Source organism: Vicugna pacos, chromosome 13 (genome assembly GCF_048564905.1).
Source record: "Vicugna pacos chromosome 13, VicPac4, whole genome shotgun sequence".
Classification (NCBI taxonomy): domain Eukaryota; kingdom Metazoa; phylum Chordata; class Mammalia; order Artiodactyla; family Camelidae; genus Vicugna; species Vicugna pacos.
Window position 1 is genome coordinate 28639583 of NC_132999.1, and position 16609 is coordinate 28656191.

Consider the following 16609-nt stretch of genomic DNA (forward strand, 5'->3'; position numbering starts at 1 on the left):
CGCAAATTGTTGTACTGCTAGGATTCATGAGACTGGTCTGGGAAAGCGCCTGGAGTGGTTCACTCTGTCCAGAAATCCAAGCTCACAGTTTCTAGAGATGTGATGGGGATGGCCCAAGGCACACAGGGCTCCACGACAGAGCAGGGCCAGAATCACTGCCTGGCCTCACAGAGACAGCCAGCATCCTGAGCCAGGGGACACCAAGGCCTGAGCTGCCCCCTCCCCACTGGATGCCATCCAGGGTCTTGCTGGTGATTATTCAGGTAGCTCCATCGCAGAACACACAGCTGCTCTCTTCTCCTGGTATTGGTACTTTAACCTGACACTATTTTTAAAGCGATTGCTCCAAATAGACGCTTACCTGGCTGCCTTCCCCTGCCTGTGCCCACCTCCACAAGGTCCAGGAGCACGACCTTGCAAGGAGCAGCTGTGCTTTTACTTCTTTTTAAGCTCCGCAAAATCATAACTTAAAATCAGATCTAGAAGCTACTTGGAGCTCGGGGCTGGCGATGGTGGGCCCAGCGCCCCCACCCTGGAGGTGGGGGGATGCATTTGCTCCTTCCGATTCTACCCCGTGACTGCACTGTGGGCAGCAGAGTTCCTGGGAGGGAAGAAAGGTCTCTGGTGAGTGAGGTGGAGAACTGTTCAAGTGCAGTTGAAAACCAAACAGAAGAGCCCCTTCCCCAGACTCCTATCCAGGCAAAACTCCAGGTTAGGTCTGCACATGAGAACTGCACACACCGGAGGGGGAGGGAGGAGACGGGGCGCCTGGGTTCTGGTTCCAGGCCTGTCGCTGGTTTGCTCCTTGTGACTGCGGGCAAGCCATGCACCCTCTCGGTAGAGATGGGGTTGGAGCCTGTGCTCTCTGAGGGCTCTGGGCTCTAACTTTGCTTCTCCCCTGTCCTGTCCCCTCCCCTCCACCTCACGGCTGGAGCTGAGGATGCCACAACTGCAGGGAGCCCGAGAGGGAGGGGCTGGGGCTGCAGGGCCACACTGAAAGCAGAGGGACAGGGGATGGCCCCAAAACCCCTGCTGCAGAGAGCCCCAGGACAGCGGTGGTGATCATGGCAGTGGTGTTGGCACCACTCACCTGGCCTCCTCTTCCCAGAGGGCTGTCATAGCATCTGTTTCCTCCCTTGATCCTGGTCGCCCGCCTCTGAGTCTGGAGGGTTAGTCCTCATTTCACAGGTGAAGAAACTGAGGCTCAGATGGGGAGAGGTTTTTGGATGCATGGGGTGTCCTCGTCAGACTTTGGGCTCATAAGCAGGCTTTTTGTTCTGCTCAGTCAGCCATTAGGGCTTCTCTGACCCTGAGTCCAGTGTCACCTTGCTGGCCTCTCCTCTTCTCAGAGTACTCTGGTGACCAGCAGGCCCTGGTATCTCTACGTGCACTTACTTGTCCCACATTTGGGAGAGGCCCCTTTAGGAAGGCATGTGCCACATGTGTGGTGATGACAGCATCCTGGTGATCCAGGCTCTGCGCATCACACCATCCCCACCCTCAGGAGGCAAACCATTAGATGTTGAGGTGCAGAGAATGGCCCAAAGCACCTTGCCAAGGTTTGCATGGCTAGGAGTGGCTAGGCGTGGCCTCAAACCCAGGTCTCTTGCTGCCTCGCCTGGCCTGCCTGCCCATGGCTTCCCCGAGAGATGCATATTGTGCACTCACGGAGTCTGGGTTTGAAATCCTGGGACACCTTCCCCTGCCCCCCACCACACCAAGAAGCTTTTTCTCAGGATGCCCCCCTGTGACTGTGATTCAAACCCCCACCCACTGATGTTCATAGTGGAAAAGACAGATTGCTTGGGGTAAAACATAGCAAAGTTAACTTTTTTAGAAATTAAGAAAAATTACAAGATTGAAGGGACAAGTAAGCAGAATTTAAAACAAAATGGACTTGGTATCCCTCAAAGAGCCATCCTCAGCCTTCTTCCTTCACAGTTCACTGGAAGGTCATGGGGAGAGGGGCAGGGCAGACCCAGGGAGGCCTTGGAGGCAGGGTGGATGGCGCTTGGGCTGGAGAGGCTGGTCTGGATTTGGCAAAAGGATGAACCGTGCTCCTTGCTGGCGTTCTCCTGGGCACATTCATGTTTTCAGACCTCCCACTCTCTCGAACCTCTCCCCAGCCCCCTCCGCTTCCTCGCTCTCCTCTTTTTCCTCCACACTCTTCTTCTGCCCGGACAACCAGAGTTGCCCAGAGTCCTGGTCTCTCTGCTGCCAGCCCTCAGCCTCTCTTTCCTGCTCTGGGCTTCTCCACCCCTCTGTCCTCAGGCTCCCCGCCGTCCCCTGCCTGGGCCTCCCCACTGTGGACTGTCCATCCTCTCATGACCTCTCTGGCACTGTCTTCCAGGTCGCCCAGGCCCCAGGCCACATATGTGAACGGCAGCCTTCCGGCCACACAGCACATCAAGCAGGAGTCCCTGCCCGACTACCGGGCCATGACAGAATCTCGTGCGCCCCTGTCCGCCCACTGCCGGGCCCCGCCCGCCACGGGCCTGCACACGGACCTGGACCTCCCGGGCCGAGGCCTTGCCACCCCTGCACCTTCCTGTTACCTTCTGGGCAGTGAACCCAGCTCTGGCCTGGGCCCCCAACCTGAGGCCCACCTCCCCGAGGGTGGCCTGAAGCGCTGCTGCCTCCTGGGCCTGCCTCCCACCTCCTCCGTCTCTGCCTCACCGTGCGCCTCCTCCGATGTCACCTCCATCATCCGCTCCTCCCAGACAGCTCTGGTCACCTGTGTCAACGGACTCCGGAGCCCTCCTCTGCCGGGAGACCTGGGGGGCCCTCCCAAACGTGCCCGGCCCAGCCCTGCGTCCACCGAGAGCCACGAGGGTAGTTTGCAATTGGACACCTGCCGGAAGGCCGGCTTCCTGAAGCAGGAGCCTGCGGACGAGTTCTCAGAGCTCTTCGGGCCTCACCAGCAGGGCCTGCCGCCCCCCTACCCCCTGTCTCAGCTGCCGCCTGGTCCCGGCCTTGGAGGCCTGGGGCTGGGCCTGGCGGGCAGGGCGGTGGCTGGGCGGCAGGCGTGCCGTTGGGTGGACTGCTGTGCAGCCTATGAGCAGCAGGAGGAGCTGGTGCGGCACATCGAGAAGAGCCACATCGACCAGCGCAAGGGCGAGGACTTCACCTGCTTCTGGGCAGGCTGCGTGCGCCGATACAAGCCCTTCAACGCCCGCTACAAGCTGCTCATCCACATGAGGGTGCACTCAGGCGAGAAGCCCAACAAGTGCATGGTGAGTTCCCCCGCCGCCCGGGCAGAGCAGCCCCCACTTCGCTGCCCTGGGAGAGGCCTGCCTGGGCTCCTCACCGGGGGCTGGCTGGGATCCCCTGTGCTTGATGAAGGAAGGACCAATACTGTAGATGTGGCCACTGGTCACAAGGGTCAGTGCCCTGTAACTGGGAACCTCGGCAGAGGGCACCTCGGACTCGCCAGGTGTCCCATCTTCCACGCTCCATGGCCTGGTGTCGCACACACTCATTCAGGTGGTGACACGTGCTCTGAGTCAGAGGGGCTTGGCCAGCCTTCTCTCTTACATACAGAAGCTGAGTGTCCCAGTGCTGATGGCCAAGTGAGTCATGGGGCACATTACTTTCCCCTAGTGCTGGATCTTCATCTGAAGTCCTTCCCAGGGAGGCTCCCTGGGCCTTCTGGGGGCAGCCACAGGCTTGGTTTCCTCCAAGGAGCACCGAGTCCTCACAGGCATCTGACTTGAGAGCTGCGGGTCCCCAGGGCAGGCCTTGGGGTAGGGCCAGACATTAGCTGATAAGGTCCTGGATAGCACGGGTAAGTCAGAGGAAGGAAGCAGCGTGTCTGGTCTGCAGCGCCAGTGTCAGAGCCAAGGAAGAGTTCTACACTCGTGTCTTATCACTGTCAATGGGCCCTGTCTCATGGAGAACTCAGGCTGGGGAGGGGTGCAGCTGGGGGAGAGGTATACCTCTGTTCTGCTCAAAGCCCAGAGCAGTGTTTGCAGGGCCGGGGAGGGGGCAGGAAATATCAGCAACCAGCAGCATCAACTCCACCCTCCTGGGACCAGCTGTTGGCCCATGGGGCCCATCTGCTTGTGGAGCTGTAAGCTGGGCACCCACTGAACCAGCTTATTCAGCTTTAAGGAGGCTGAGCCTTGAGGATGAGAAGGAATTCACTTTATAGACAAGTGAGGGGCAGGGAACAGCCTCTGCCAAAGAAAGGAAGCATGATGGATCCTGTGGCTGGTGTGCCGGTGTCATGGGGAGAGGCTAGAGTGAGCAGGCTGAGAAGGTGAGCTGTATCATGCGCCTTTGGGCCAAGGCTGTGCTGGAGGGAGAGCTGGTGGCTGGGCCAGTCCCTGGTGATGCCCCAGTTCACTTGGGGTGTTGACACATGACTTGTCTAGGAGTTGATGCCCAGCGGACATTATAGGGCAAGACTCCTGGACAGACGGGTCCCACCTCTCTCTGAGATCCTGCTGTGGACAGCCACTGAGCTGTAGTTCTCCTTTACATCCTCTCTCCTGGGGTGACCCCACTAGTGTCTGCGGGGCCCTCATGAAGACCACCTGGCCTGAACACCGGCATGGTGTGCTTGGTGGCCTTCTAGCACTCGGGCTCCCATGTGGAATCACAGCATCCTGGAATTTCTGTGTTAGGCATGAGGAAACTTGGAGGTGATCTGGGCCTTCCCTGCCCATTTTCCAGGTTGAGAAATGGAGGCCCACTGAGGGGTCAGAGAGGCTCAGATCACTCAGAGCAGTCTCGGGATCTCTCTGTAGGGTTTCTTCTCCTGGGCCAGCCTGCCAGGATCTCTTTGGCTCAGCAGACTCCACAGGACACTGGCTTACACCTGGCTCATGCCTGGCTCATGCCTGGCTCTAGGGACCCAGACCTGGACCTACCAAAGTCTTTGCCTGGGGGCAGTCACAGTCAGGGATGGGTGGAAGATGGGTGTGGAGACCAGTGACAGGGTCTGGGATGGAGTTTGCCTCGGCCCAGAGAGAAGAGGCCTAGCAAGGCTTCATGGAGGAGGTGGTGTTCAAGCCATGTCTGTACTCGCCTGTGGTTGCATTTAATCTTTATAAGAATCTTGTAAAACAGGGTTTTTACAGATGAAGAAACAAAGATTCAACAGGGTCCAGCTGGCCTTCCACTTGCTACTATGAGAACACTTCATCTTGCCTCTTTGGGGGTTTAGGATTTGGGCAGTAATTACAGCAAGTAGCTCATGAGTGCTGACTGTGTTGGGGGGCTGTTAGTCCTGTGGTCCTCACGCTCCATGTGGTCCTCATAACAACCCTATGGGGCAGATACTACTAATCCCCACTTTGCAGATGAGGAAACTAAGGCTCAGAGACATTCATAATTTGTTCCAGGTCACACAGCTAGTTAGAGACAAATAACAACAGCAGTAGCAATAGAGGCTCATACTCATGATAGTAATAATGGGAACAATAATAAAAATAACTTGCCCAAGGTTACCCAGCTAGTAACCATTGGAGTGGGAGTTGAACCCACTGCTTTCTAAACTGATGCTCTTGTTTGTGTATATCATCTCCTGTTAAACTGATTGTTCTCGGGGGTCCCAGGGCACTACCGTGCTGTCCTCTGGAGATGGTAGCAGAGATCTGTGAGCTCCGCCTTGCCGGCCGTGGGCATGCTTCCCCTTCCTGTGAGGCTGGCGCAGTAGGTAACCCAGGGGAAGGGGCGGGCCCTAGCCCGCACCCAGATAAGTAAAATCTTCCTTCCCTGTAAAATTATTAATTTCTCATGACAGGCCTCTGCTACCATGTGCTGTAATAGACAAAGGAATTTTGGACCCGGAGTCTCCGGAGAACAGGAAATAGATGAGACACTTTGATTGAAGAGTAAATGGCCCACTAAAATAGCAGTTAATCCTTTTATTATCTTTCCAGCAGCCGTTTCCACAGTTCTTTCATGAGGTAAGCCTTCCCCGCCCCGTCCAACTGTAACGCTCCCGTCCTCGCAGCTGGTTCGCATTTAGCCTGCGGAGCCTCTGCTCCCACACCAGGCCGGCCTGGACAAGCTTCGAGGAGCCCAGCTCTCCTCTGCCCAGGCCTTTCGGGCCAAGCTGGGGACTGGGACTCGCCTTGCTGGCCCCCCAGGGTGAACTGCACCGCCCCCCACCCTGCCCTCTCCACGGCCCGTCCACGCCATCCAGAGGAAGCTCCCTAATCTCTTTGCAATATCCTGTTATGTTTCTTGCGTTGTCGGAGTTGTCTTAGCCTTATTAAATTGGGGGTTTCATCTGCGTTACGATAGCAAGGTTACGTCCAACCCAAATACTGACGCGACGCCTCGAAGACGTTAACTTTGAAAAGATTAATTTCTTGCTTTCTTAGGTTGGCTCTCCCAGACAGTTGGAATTCTGATTGTCTGAGACTGCAGAAATTAGCAGACTGAGTTTGCTTTTCTCCACATCGAGAAAAAGACAGGCTGAGTGAAAAAGGAAAACTCGTATCCCTGGTTTTATGAAATAATCATGACAGCAACCCCTGACTTTTGTGACGAGCTTGACCAAAGCTGTGAGCACAGCTTGGAAGGTTTGTGTGAAAGACACGTGAAAGCCCTAGAGTGAGTCACACTGACCTGGGGCCCTGCCACCTACCAGCTGTGTGACCTCAGGCAGGTGGCTTAGCCTCTCTGAGCAATAGCATACTCGACTGTAAAATGGGGCGATCATAGTACCTGCCTCTTTGACCTGTTGTTATAAAGGTTAAAGGAGATGATTTAAGGAAGTGCTTAGTTAATTCTCTTCTTCCCAGTCACACTCTTTACACTGATCATCTTAGGAGATTCATCCAGTAACCCTATGAATTAGGACAAGATCATTTATGGCTGTTTTATAAATGAGGACCCTGAGGCTCAAAAGAGCCAGTTAGTTAGTAGAGCCTGGACTTGATCTCTGCTGTTGGTGAGGTGGGCAGGGCTGTCACTCATGCTGGTGGCCTTGTCAGTTGTCTGCCAGCGATGCAGAGCACCTGCTCGGTGTCAGATGGTGTCTGTTCAGTGTGACTGAAGCTAGGAGAGAAGTTGGGACAGAGGCACAGGGAGGAGGCTCTTGTCCCTGCTGGCTCAGTCCTGATGCACAGCTGGAGCCTCGAGGCTACTTACATCCTTCCTGTCTGGGTTCCTCTGGCAGCTGCAGCCACACTGGCCACTGGACCCCATCCCCTACACCTCTGCAGTCTATCCCAGGTACCAGTGGACCTGAGACCAGGGACATACATCAGAGAGGCTTGACCGGGGTCTGGGATTGTATCTCATGGGAAGTCCTGAGGGAGAAGAGACCTAAGATATTTGAAGACAAACTATGCCCAGCCATGGATTACCATGCCCAGAAGAAGAAACTGACGTTCACAGATGCAATGGCCTGCTCTGTATCACCTGGTGCAGCTGCCTGGACCATCCCACGGGCCATGCTGCCCTCCACCTACCAGCCTTTGCCCAGGCTCTCCTTTCAGCAGAATACAGTCCTCTGTGCTTCTCATATCATAGTGGGCGGGGTCCGGGGCATCTGCTTATTCCCCCAAATCCATGTCCTGAGACCAGCCTTGTGGGTTGCACGTATTCCTAGGCCAGCTGACACTCCTGACTCATCCCAACATCTCAGACTCATCCTAGGGATTACTAGGGAGTTAGAAATGTCTGTTTCAGGCTCGTTTACCAGTCCATCCTCATCATGTATGGAAGGGGCATGGGGAAGACAGACCCTGAGAAGATGGGGAGCCAGGATCACACAGGAAATGGGGCAGCTTCAGCAAGCAGGGGGTTTCCTGAAAGGACTGGTAACCAAAAGCTGGGGAACATTACACTGTGGGAAAGTGACCCTCAAATGAGGGAAGCATCCTTCCCTGAAGCACTTGCCTCACCTGAGGGGTAGGCTCCCCTGTGTGCCTGCCCTAGTGCTGGGAGCTGGGGGTCCAGAGACATGGTGTGATGCTAGACTTCTGGTGCCGTGGGAGGGATGCTACCCTTGAATCTTGTGATCTTATTGCTGGAGGACGGAGGGAGGGAGGGGGGAGCCAGGAGCTGAGGGTCTGAGCCTGACTGCGTAACCTCGTCCAAGTCAGTCAAGGGGTACAGAAATACTCACTGGGTGTTTTTTAGTATTTAGGGCTTCCACTCATGCATGTTTTCAGTGCTTAGAACTTTTCTAGAGACTGGAATTATCCCCATTTTACAGATGAGGGAAGGATAGTCCAGTTCATGCTGAAGTTCAGGCCCCAAGTGCATCATGGGGTCAAATTTGAGACTGTGTGCTAGCCATGACCCCAAGCCACCTCCCAGGCAGTGAATCATCAGTCTGCTTACAAATGTCGAGAGAACATCCAGATCTGAAACTCATTCGGCAAGCTGACACTGAGCAAGCGTGCCTCCTGTGTGCCAGGCCCTGGTGGGCTATGGGGTCATAGAAGGGAGTCAAAGCCACTCTGGGCTCTCAGAGCCCTGGTGAAGCAGGGAAACGGATTGACGTCTGCTTTAACTAGGTTTCCCAGGCCAGCACCCCATCACCTTGAGAGCCTGCAGGTCCCCTGCCCTGCTAACATGATGGGTCTTTCGTTCTGTGTTAGAGGGGAGAGCACTGTGGGATGAAAAATAAGACATTTCACCTTCTTTAAAATAAGTAAGTCACTTGAAAACAATATCTTCCTTTCTGGAAGCTAGGGTTTCTGATGAGGTTAAAAAGTTGTAAAATGGAACATAGTTTAAACCCCCCTGCCGTGGAGGATTCTGCTGTGCATGAGCCCAGAGAGGCCAAGCTGGTCCAACCAGCTCAGGACCCCAAGTCCACCCACTTTGGAAATGGGGGCCTGAGCCTTACCTTGTTCTTCTTGCGGGGGGTGGAGAGGGTCTGGGTAGGAAAAACTTTCTGGGCAAAGGCAGCCATCAAGTTGGCATCCAGGTGTGCCCTCATTAACAACGCCTCCTGGGACCATGTCAGTTCTTGTTTCTACTCATGGTTAGATGGGTAAGGTGAAGGCCAGAGAGGGGGCCTCAGTAGCCCAGCATCACCCAGTGAATTAACAGTAGGCCTGGGATGTCTATTCTACTTTGTTCCTCCCTGCCCTGAAGCTTCCTCCCCTCCCGAATTCCTAGTGAGTCTGTGCATTCCAGCTTCTTTCCCTCCTCTGGGCCTTGGCTTTTGCTGGTACCTATGTCTAGACTGCCTTTCCTGGCCCAACAAACTGCTAACCATCCTGCACAGCCCAGTCCAGTGTCCCCTCCTCAGTGCCCCCTTTCTCCATGCCTCCTGCTCTCCCAGCACATGTTGCTCCATTTATAATCGTGTTCCTGGTGTGGACAAGTGTCTTGGGGACCACATGCCATTTGACACCTGGCGTTGCCTTGGAAGCAAAGGAGTTGAGCCTACCCCCTGGTACAAAGGCTCTGCCCTGGTGGCCATCTGACCTCTCTGTTCCGAGGCTATGTGAATTTGCCTGGACACTGTCCTCCAGAGCAGTTTCCTGTGAAGTCGCAAGATTAGAGGGACCTTAAAGATGGTCATGTTCACCCACTAATCTGGTGCGTGAAGTTTTCCTGCAGGAAAGCCTTAACTTGAAACCTGGCTTTGCCACCAATCAGCCTGTGATTGTGTGCAAGTAGCTTGACTTCTGCAAGCCTCTGTTTTCTTTTTAATTTTTCTTTTTTTATTGAAGTGTAGTTGATTTACTGTGTTTCAGGTGTACAGCAAAGTGATTCAATTATACATAGATATACATGAAATATGTATTATTTTTCAGATTATTTTCCATCATAGGTTATTACGAGACATTGAATATAGTTCCCTGTGCTATATTGTAGGTCTTTGTTGTTTACCTATTTTATATGTAGTAATGTGTACCTGTTAATCCCAAATTCCAAATTTATCTCTCCCCTTCCCTTCCCTCTTTGGTAACCATGAGTCTGTTTTCTATGTAGGTGAGTATAGTTCTGTTTTGTAAATAAGTTCCTTTCTATTTTTTTTTAGATTCCACATTTAAGTGATATCATATGATATTTGTCTTACTCTGTCTGACTTACTTCCCTTAGTATGATAATCTCCAGGTTCATCCATGTTGCTGCAAATGGCATTATTTCATTCTTTTTTATGGCTTAGTAGTATCCCATTGTATATATATCTATACATATACCACATCTTCTTTATCCAGTCATCTGTTGATAGACATTTAGGTTACTTTTGTGTCTTGGCTATTGGAAATAGTGCTGCAATGAACATTGGGATATATGTATCGTTTTGAATTAGAGTTTTCATCTTTTCTGGATATATGCCCAGTAGTGGGATTGCTGGATCATATGGTAACTCTATTTTTAGTTTTTTAAGGAACCTCCATACTGTTCTCGATAGTAAGCCTCTAAAGCAAGCCTCACCTGTAAAGCAGAAGGAATAGGACTATGGCGAGGCTTTGATGAGGTACCATATCCCAGATGCTTGTGCAGTGCCTGGCACACAGTAAGTGCACAACAAATGGTTCTGACTGCCCTGGGTAGTCTGCATTAGGAAAGGAAAAAAAGGAGAGTCTGAAATGCATAGTGGCCATGTAGTCAAGAGTGTCCCCAGAGGAACAGAAAAGGTTGTTGTAAGTCCCAGCTCTGCCATGGATGGGCGTGTGACCTTGGATGGGTCACTTGGCCGTGCTGAGCCTCAGTTTTCTGAACTGTGAAATGGGATTAATGCCTAACACTCTGTGTTCCCTGGGGGCCCAACAAATGCTAATGTCCTTTCCCCTCTTGAAGCCAAGGCTCCAGCTTCACAGATCTTTGCTTACACTGAATGCCTTCCTCTCTTCCCTAGTTTTAAAAAAATCAAACACAGGGATCTTCATAAGAAGAGACTCTGTAAACTTCAGCTTTGTGATCAACTCAGAGCCCTGAGGATCCCCTCTCCTCACTGTACAGAGGAGAAACTGAGGCCCCAGACAGAAATGACTTGCTGGGAAAGGAAAAGCCAGAGGAAGTTGGGAGAGATGGAGATGGAGACTCCTCCCAGCTCTGCTGCTCACTGGCTGTGCAACCTTGAATAAGTCACTTCACTTCTAAGCCTCCATTTATGCATCTGTGAAATGGGGCTTGTGGTGCTCACCCCAGAAGAGTTTCTGTGCTCCACAAACTGCAGAGTGCTCTGCAGAGGGGATCAAAGTTGAATGCCTGACTCCTAGTCCAGCACTCCTGCCTATAACTGGGCCCGGAATACACAGCCACCCTCAAGGGCGCATTCCTCCCAGGTGGGTTTCCCATCAGGGACATAACTTACTAGTCACATGCTCCCAAAATGCAGTTCTTGGCCTTTTGGCCTCTTTCTGCAGCTCTTCTGGCCTCCTCCTTCCCTGCTCCACAGCCCACCTTACTCCATCCGCCACCCCCTCCCGTCCACCCCTCCCCACTCTACTCCTGTTCACCTCCCCATCCCCAGCCCTACCTCCTCTCCCTCCCTGACTCCCCACCCCCCATCTCGTTTAAATTCTGAGCCAAGAATTGGTGAGCCAGGGTGGACCAATGGGTAAACACATAGGATAACAACTAGGGTTCAAATCCTCGCTCTGCCCCTTAACCAGCCGTGAGACCTCAAACAAGTCACGTGGCCTTTGAGCCTCAGTTTCCTGTGTGTAAAAGGGAGAGTGTTGTGAGAGTTAAATGAGATCATGTATATGGAGCACTTACCTCATGCCTGGCAAAATACTCCATGCTTGAAAACAGGAGTCCTTGTTCCCTTTTTTTTTTTTTCTGAGTCATCAAACCCGAGCTCTCGTAGACATGAGAATTCCTAAGAGCACTAAAATCGAGGGTACAGGAACACTGGCCAAGTTTTGTGAACTCAACACTGCTTTATGGAATATGAAAAAAATTAAGGATAAAAAAAAACCCTCTGAATTGAATTTAAACTAAGAAAAGGAGAAAAAGCTTTTGATTTTATTGGAATGAAAAAGTCAGATAAAATCAACAGTGACTCGAAGAAAGCGTCCAGAACATGTTTTCTAAGAGGGACATCCTGGAAATGGTAAACTTCACGACTGAGCGTTAATAGGCTCTGTCTCCACTGGATGGCAGACGGGTCATCTGAGCCGACTTCACGCGCCTCCCTTGGACTGCTGCAGTGACGGCCCTCAGCGTCCTGGCCTCGTCTGTTAAGTGGGTGATGGGCCACACCACACCTCTATGGCCTCAGTGTCCTCGGACGCTCCAAGACTCTGGACAATGGGCTTGTCTGTTCCCTTCCTCACAAGGGTATCTTGGGCTCAGCTGTGTTGTCTTCCCCCAGTTTTTCAGCTCGGCTTTTTTGATACCCATGCTGTGCCAGGTTCGATGCTAGAAGCAGGGGGTACGGCATCAAATGAGGAGTGGTCTGATGGCGAGGAAATTAACCACATGCTGCAGAGACACAGAGGGCGGAGAAGACTTCCCCAGGATGTCAAGAGAACTAGGCTTTGAAGGGAGGTTAGGAGCTTTCCAGGGGCAGACCACGAGGAAAGGCATTTAAAGGAAAGGGAACAGTACATACAAAAGACGTGACAGTCTTGACACTTGCGGGGAGCATAGGTGTCCTCTTATGGTTGGAGTGCGTTCTGTGCATGGGGGCTGGGAGAAGACATGGAGTTGGACCTTTAAGAGTGTCGAAGTCCAATATGAGGAGCTTAGGCTGTACCCTGAGGGCAAGGGAGAGAGTGGTGGAAGGGTTTTGAGCAAGAGAGTAACACAATTAGCATTAACATTTAGAATATTGGTGGTGTGGCAGGTACATCTGAAGGGGAGCAGCAGGTCCCCCTGACACAAGCAGGCAGATGAGGACGTAGAGGTCCAGGAAGGAGGCCTTCTTCCCACCAGAGCTGACAGCAGGGCCTGGCTGCCAGCCAGGGCCTGGGCACCACAGACAGGCCGGCTCAGCCCAGCGAGCCATGCCGGGCAGTGTCTGCACCTGATTGGTTAACGGAGCTCAGTCGTCCTTTGGAAGCAGCGTTCAGCACATTTACCAGTGGGAAACGGGAAAGGCATTTCCCATAATGTGGCTCCGTAAAGTTTGCACAACTGTTCTTTGTTTTCCGTCCATCCCCACAATAAATCTTCCTCTGCTGCCAGGACTGGGGCCTCTGCGGTCTGTAAGTGATTACGGCGCTGACTCGTGCAGTGCTGCCTCCTCGAGATGCATTCTTCTGACGTGGGTAATGATAAAATGAGAGCCCATCACTGAGACTCCACAGCTTTGCAAGTGGCGATTTCCAAATGGCTGAAAAGTGGCCGCCTGATGGAGAGCAGCCTGCTCTTGCCTCGTCCACATGGCACCTCCTCAGCCTCACTTGCTAAGTCTGCCCTGCTGGGGGCATAAGGCCCAGAGAGCAGTCATGCACGGGAGTCCTGGGCTGTGCATTTCTTGGGAGTAGGACAGGTGGGCTGGGGGCCTCTTCGGGTTCTGCATTTCTTGGGGCAAGCCCGGGAGGTCTCTGCTGGGCATGGAGGAAGGCGAGCACCCAGTGAGTGTTCAGCTGATGGACCACCCACCAGCCTCTTTGTTTTACTGAGTCAGAAAGCATAGGATTTTTGAGCTGAAAGTAACATGTGTGGCTTCCCAGGGCATGACCGGGCCCCGGGGTGCGGAGTTTTGTTGGGTAGTTCCCGTGCTCAGGGAACGCACAGGGCAGCGGCAGGATCCCTGGTTTATGACAGGCTCACCGAAATCCACAGAGTAGAAGCTGCCTGGCCAGGTGCCACGTCTGGGAATCCACCTCCTGCCCCTGGCTCCCTGCTCTGTCGTCTCCCTGCTGCCCACTGTTGCCTTCTGCACCCCTATTTAACCACAAATCTTTGTTTCCTGGAATCTGCTGAGCCCCTCATTTGGGGAGTCAGTTTGTCCTCCGGGGTCATTTCTGCCCAGGTTTAGTTGCCAGTGAACATGATCGCAATAGGAAGTCAAGAGAGGTTGGCCCCAGGAAGAAAAATGAGTCTGCTGTGCATCTAGTACTTCCTTAAGATCTTTCTCCTCTCCCATCCCCCTCTGCCTGCTCCCGTTCCTCTCCCCAGCCATCCAGGACAAGAGGAGATGGTTCCTGGAGGCCACAAATCCTAAAGCCTCTGTTTGCACTCTTGCCGATGTGGTAACAGGTCTGTAGAGGGGGTTTGGCTCATTGAGATCACAGAGAAAAAGAACCAAAGCTCAACTCCCTTGCCTCCCAGCCCTTTCCGCTGTGCAAAGTCGCTATCTCTTGAGTACCTACTATGTGCCAGGCCCCGGATGAGAGCCGACATCCATTGCGTCCATCTGTACCATCGCTGCCTCCCAAATTCTGGAGGACTCTGGCTTGTGTTGTGTTTGCACTGGGGAAGAACCTTCCAGGGCATCTTGTCTGATGCTGCTCCCAAGCCCTGCAAACACCTTTGACAGATGGGGACCTGAGGCCCAGGGCTGGAGGATGACCCACTGAAGGTCACGCAGGGCAGATGGCTGGTGGCTTGTGCAGTCCACACATGTCAGAATCACCTTCCCTCCTGGCCGGATCAGGTTCAGGCAGCCTTGCTCCTCAGGCTCCAGGGAGACTGTAACCAGCGGTGGGTTTCAGACATCACAGCTCCTCTACATGCGTTAGAAGAGCATGGTGATAGGTGGCTGTAGGTGTTAAGCCTGGAGGAAGCCTGACTTGTGCAAAGACCCACTCGGATGAGCGCCAGCACAAGTCTGCAGCCCCTGTGCCTGTCCCCACCCCTTACCTTCTTCATGCACACACAGCCACCTGGCCTTGGGCCTCAGTTTCTTGGCATGTGTGAACTTTGATCAGTTCCAAGTCCTTGAGTTTCTTGACCCCGACTCAGCCAGTCTGGGCAGAGACTGCGTGCACCAGGGGTTAGAGCTCGTTTCGCTCCCCAGCTCTGCATAAGACTGCCTTGTGGCTCTAGGAAAGTCATCAGGCCTCTTTGGGGCCTCAGTTTTCTCTACAAAATGGAAGGCTTGGACTCCAGGATCCATAAGATCCTTTGAACTCAGACAGTTATCTTTCTGCATTTCTGGCAGAGCCCAGGGGAGGAGGAAGGAGATGGACAAGGAAGGGGCAGGTGTGGGTCCCTGCTGAGCTCTCTGACCTCAGTTCCTCCCGTGCTTTTCTCTCTTGCTCTGCTCCAGCCACACTAGCTCCTGGTTCTTCCTTGGCTCACACATACCAAGTTAATTCCTACCTCAGACTCTCTGCATGGCTCTTCCCTCTGCCCAGAATGCTCTTGCTCCAACCCCATCTCCCGGTTCACTCAGGCCCATGAAGGCTTTCATAGAGGTCCATGTCACCTCCTCCAGGAGGCCTTCCCTGACCACCTGTCTAAAGTAGTACCTTCAGCCACTCTCTGCCTCTCATGCTACCCAGCATTGTGTGTTTACCCGTGATCTGTTTACTCCACTAAGCTCCGTGAAGTCTGTCTAGAACTTTTTATGTTTTGTTCCTTGTTGCATCTCCAGGGCCTCAGACAGTTTCTGACACACATCATGTAATTGACAACTATTTGCTAAATGTGATTGAGAGGTGAGTCTGACTCAGTGGAGCAGAAGTGATGGAGTGTGCTGGGAAGGGATTTTGCAACACACTCACAGGGCTGTGGTGAGCATTCCATGGATTGCTGTCGGAGAGGCATTTCTGGGTTGGGCTAGACAGGTAGTGTGTCCAGAGAGCCCAGCACAGTGCCCAGTGCACAGCTGGTGCTCAGCACATGTTGGTTCCCTCCTCCTGCCTCACCCCCTACCCTGACTTCCCTCCCTCCTTGATTTGTAGTATCAGGGTAAAGGAAAGTCTGCACCCCAAGTCTTCCAGCTCATGGAATGTCAGACCCAGCCAAGAGCTAGAAGCCATCTGGTTCAATCCTGTTTGTGGATTTGGAAACTGAGGCCCGGAGAGGAAGAGTTCCTGTCCAGGTTCCCACGCTGTTTCTGGGGCTTGCAGAGAAATTTACAGTCAAGCCTTCCGCATAGTGGATGCTCTGTGATTAGCTGCTGCTGCTGCAGCTGTTCATCATTAATTCAGTCTCCACAGATCCTCTCTTTATGACCATGGACCCAGAGATAGAGCGAGAGTACAATTTTGCATTAATTGACAACAAAAAGACTATTACAACCAAGAATGCAACAGGGGAAATGATTAAACTGCCCCAAAGCAGCTACTTTAAAGTGGGAGGAGAGAGGGAAGTGGCGTTTGTTGGGAATGTGCTGTCCTCCAGATAGCAGATAAAGCCTGTCATCCTCTATTTTCTTGATGAATCTTTTGATGTCATTACTGTCCCATTTTATGGATGAGGAGACTGAGGCTGAGGGACATTAAGTACTGGGATTCCCATCTCTGGCCTCCTGCTGCTCCAGGATACCCTCTGTGTCAGCGCTATTTTCTGTAATCAAGCACGAGCTGCTCGCTCCCTGTTTTCATTGAGCTCAGTCTAGAGGGCCCCTGACAAGGCATCTTAGTTACTGCAACTTCTCAAAAACAATCAAACGTAATCTGGGTTTTGCATGGGCCCTTCCACTTAACCTACACCGGGGGCTGGGAGAGGTGTTGCTGTATTGGGAGTGAGCACCAGGAGCCTGAGGCATACTTGTGCCCCACTTCCCTGGCTTCTGTGTGCAGGGAGCCAGTGACCTCACAGGTTGGGAAGGCAT

General features: G+C 52.9%; 1 protein-coding gene across 6 annotated transcripts in view; it reads left to right on the top strand.

The window, feature by feature from the left end:
* GLIS1 (GLIS family zinc finger 1) overlaps positions 1-16609 on the top strand; it is a 211519-nt gene that overhangs the window by 129813 nt on the left and 65097 nt on the right. For all 6 annotated transcript variants that reach the window (XM_072974421.1, XM_072974420.1, XM_072974423.1 and 3 more), the window contains exon 4: positions 2351-3233. In XM_072974421.1, the coding sequence (XP_072830522.1) occupies positions 2351-3233 (883 nt within the window). The remainder of the gene's footprint in view (positions 1-2350; positions 3234-16609) is intronic.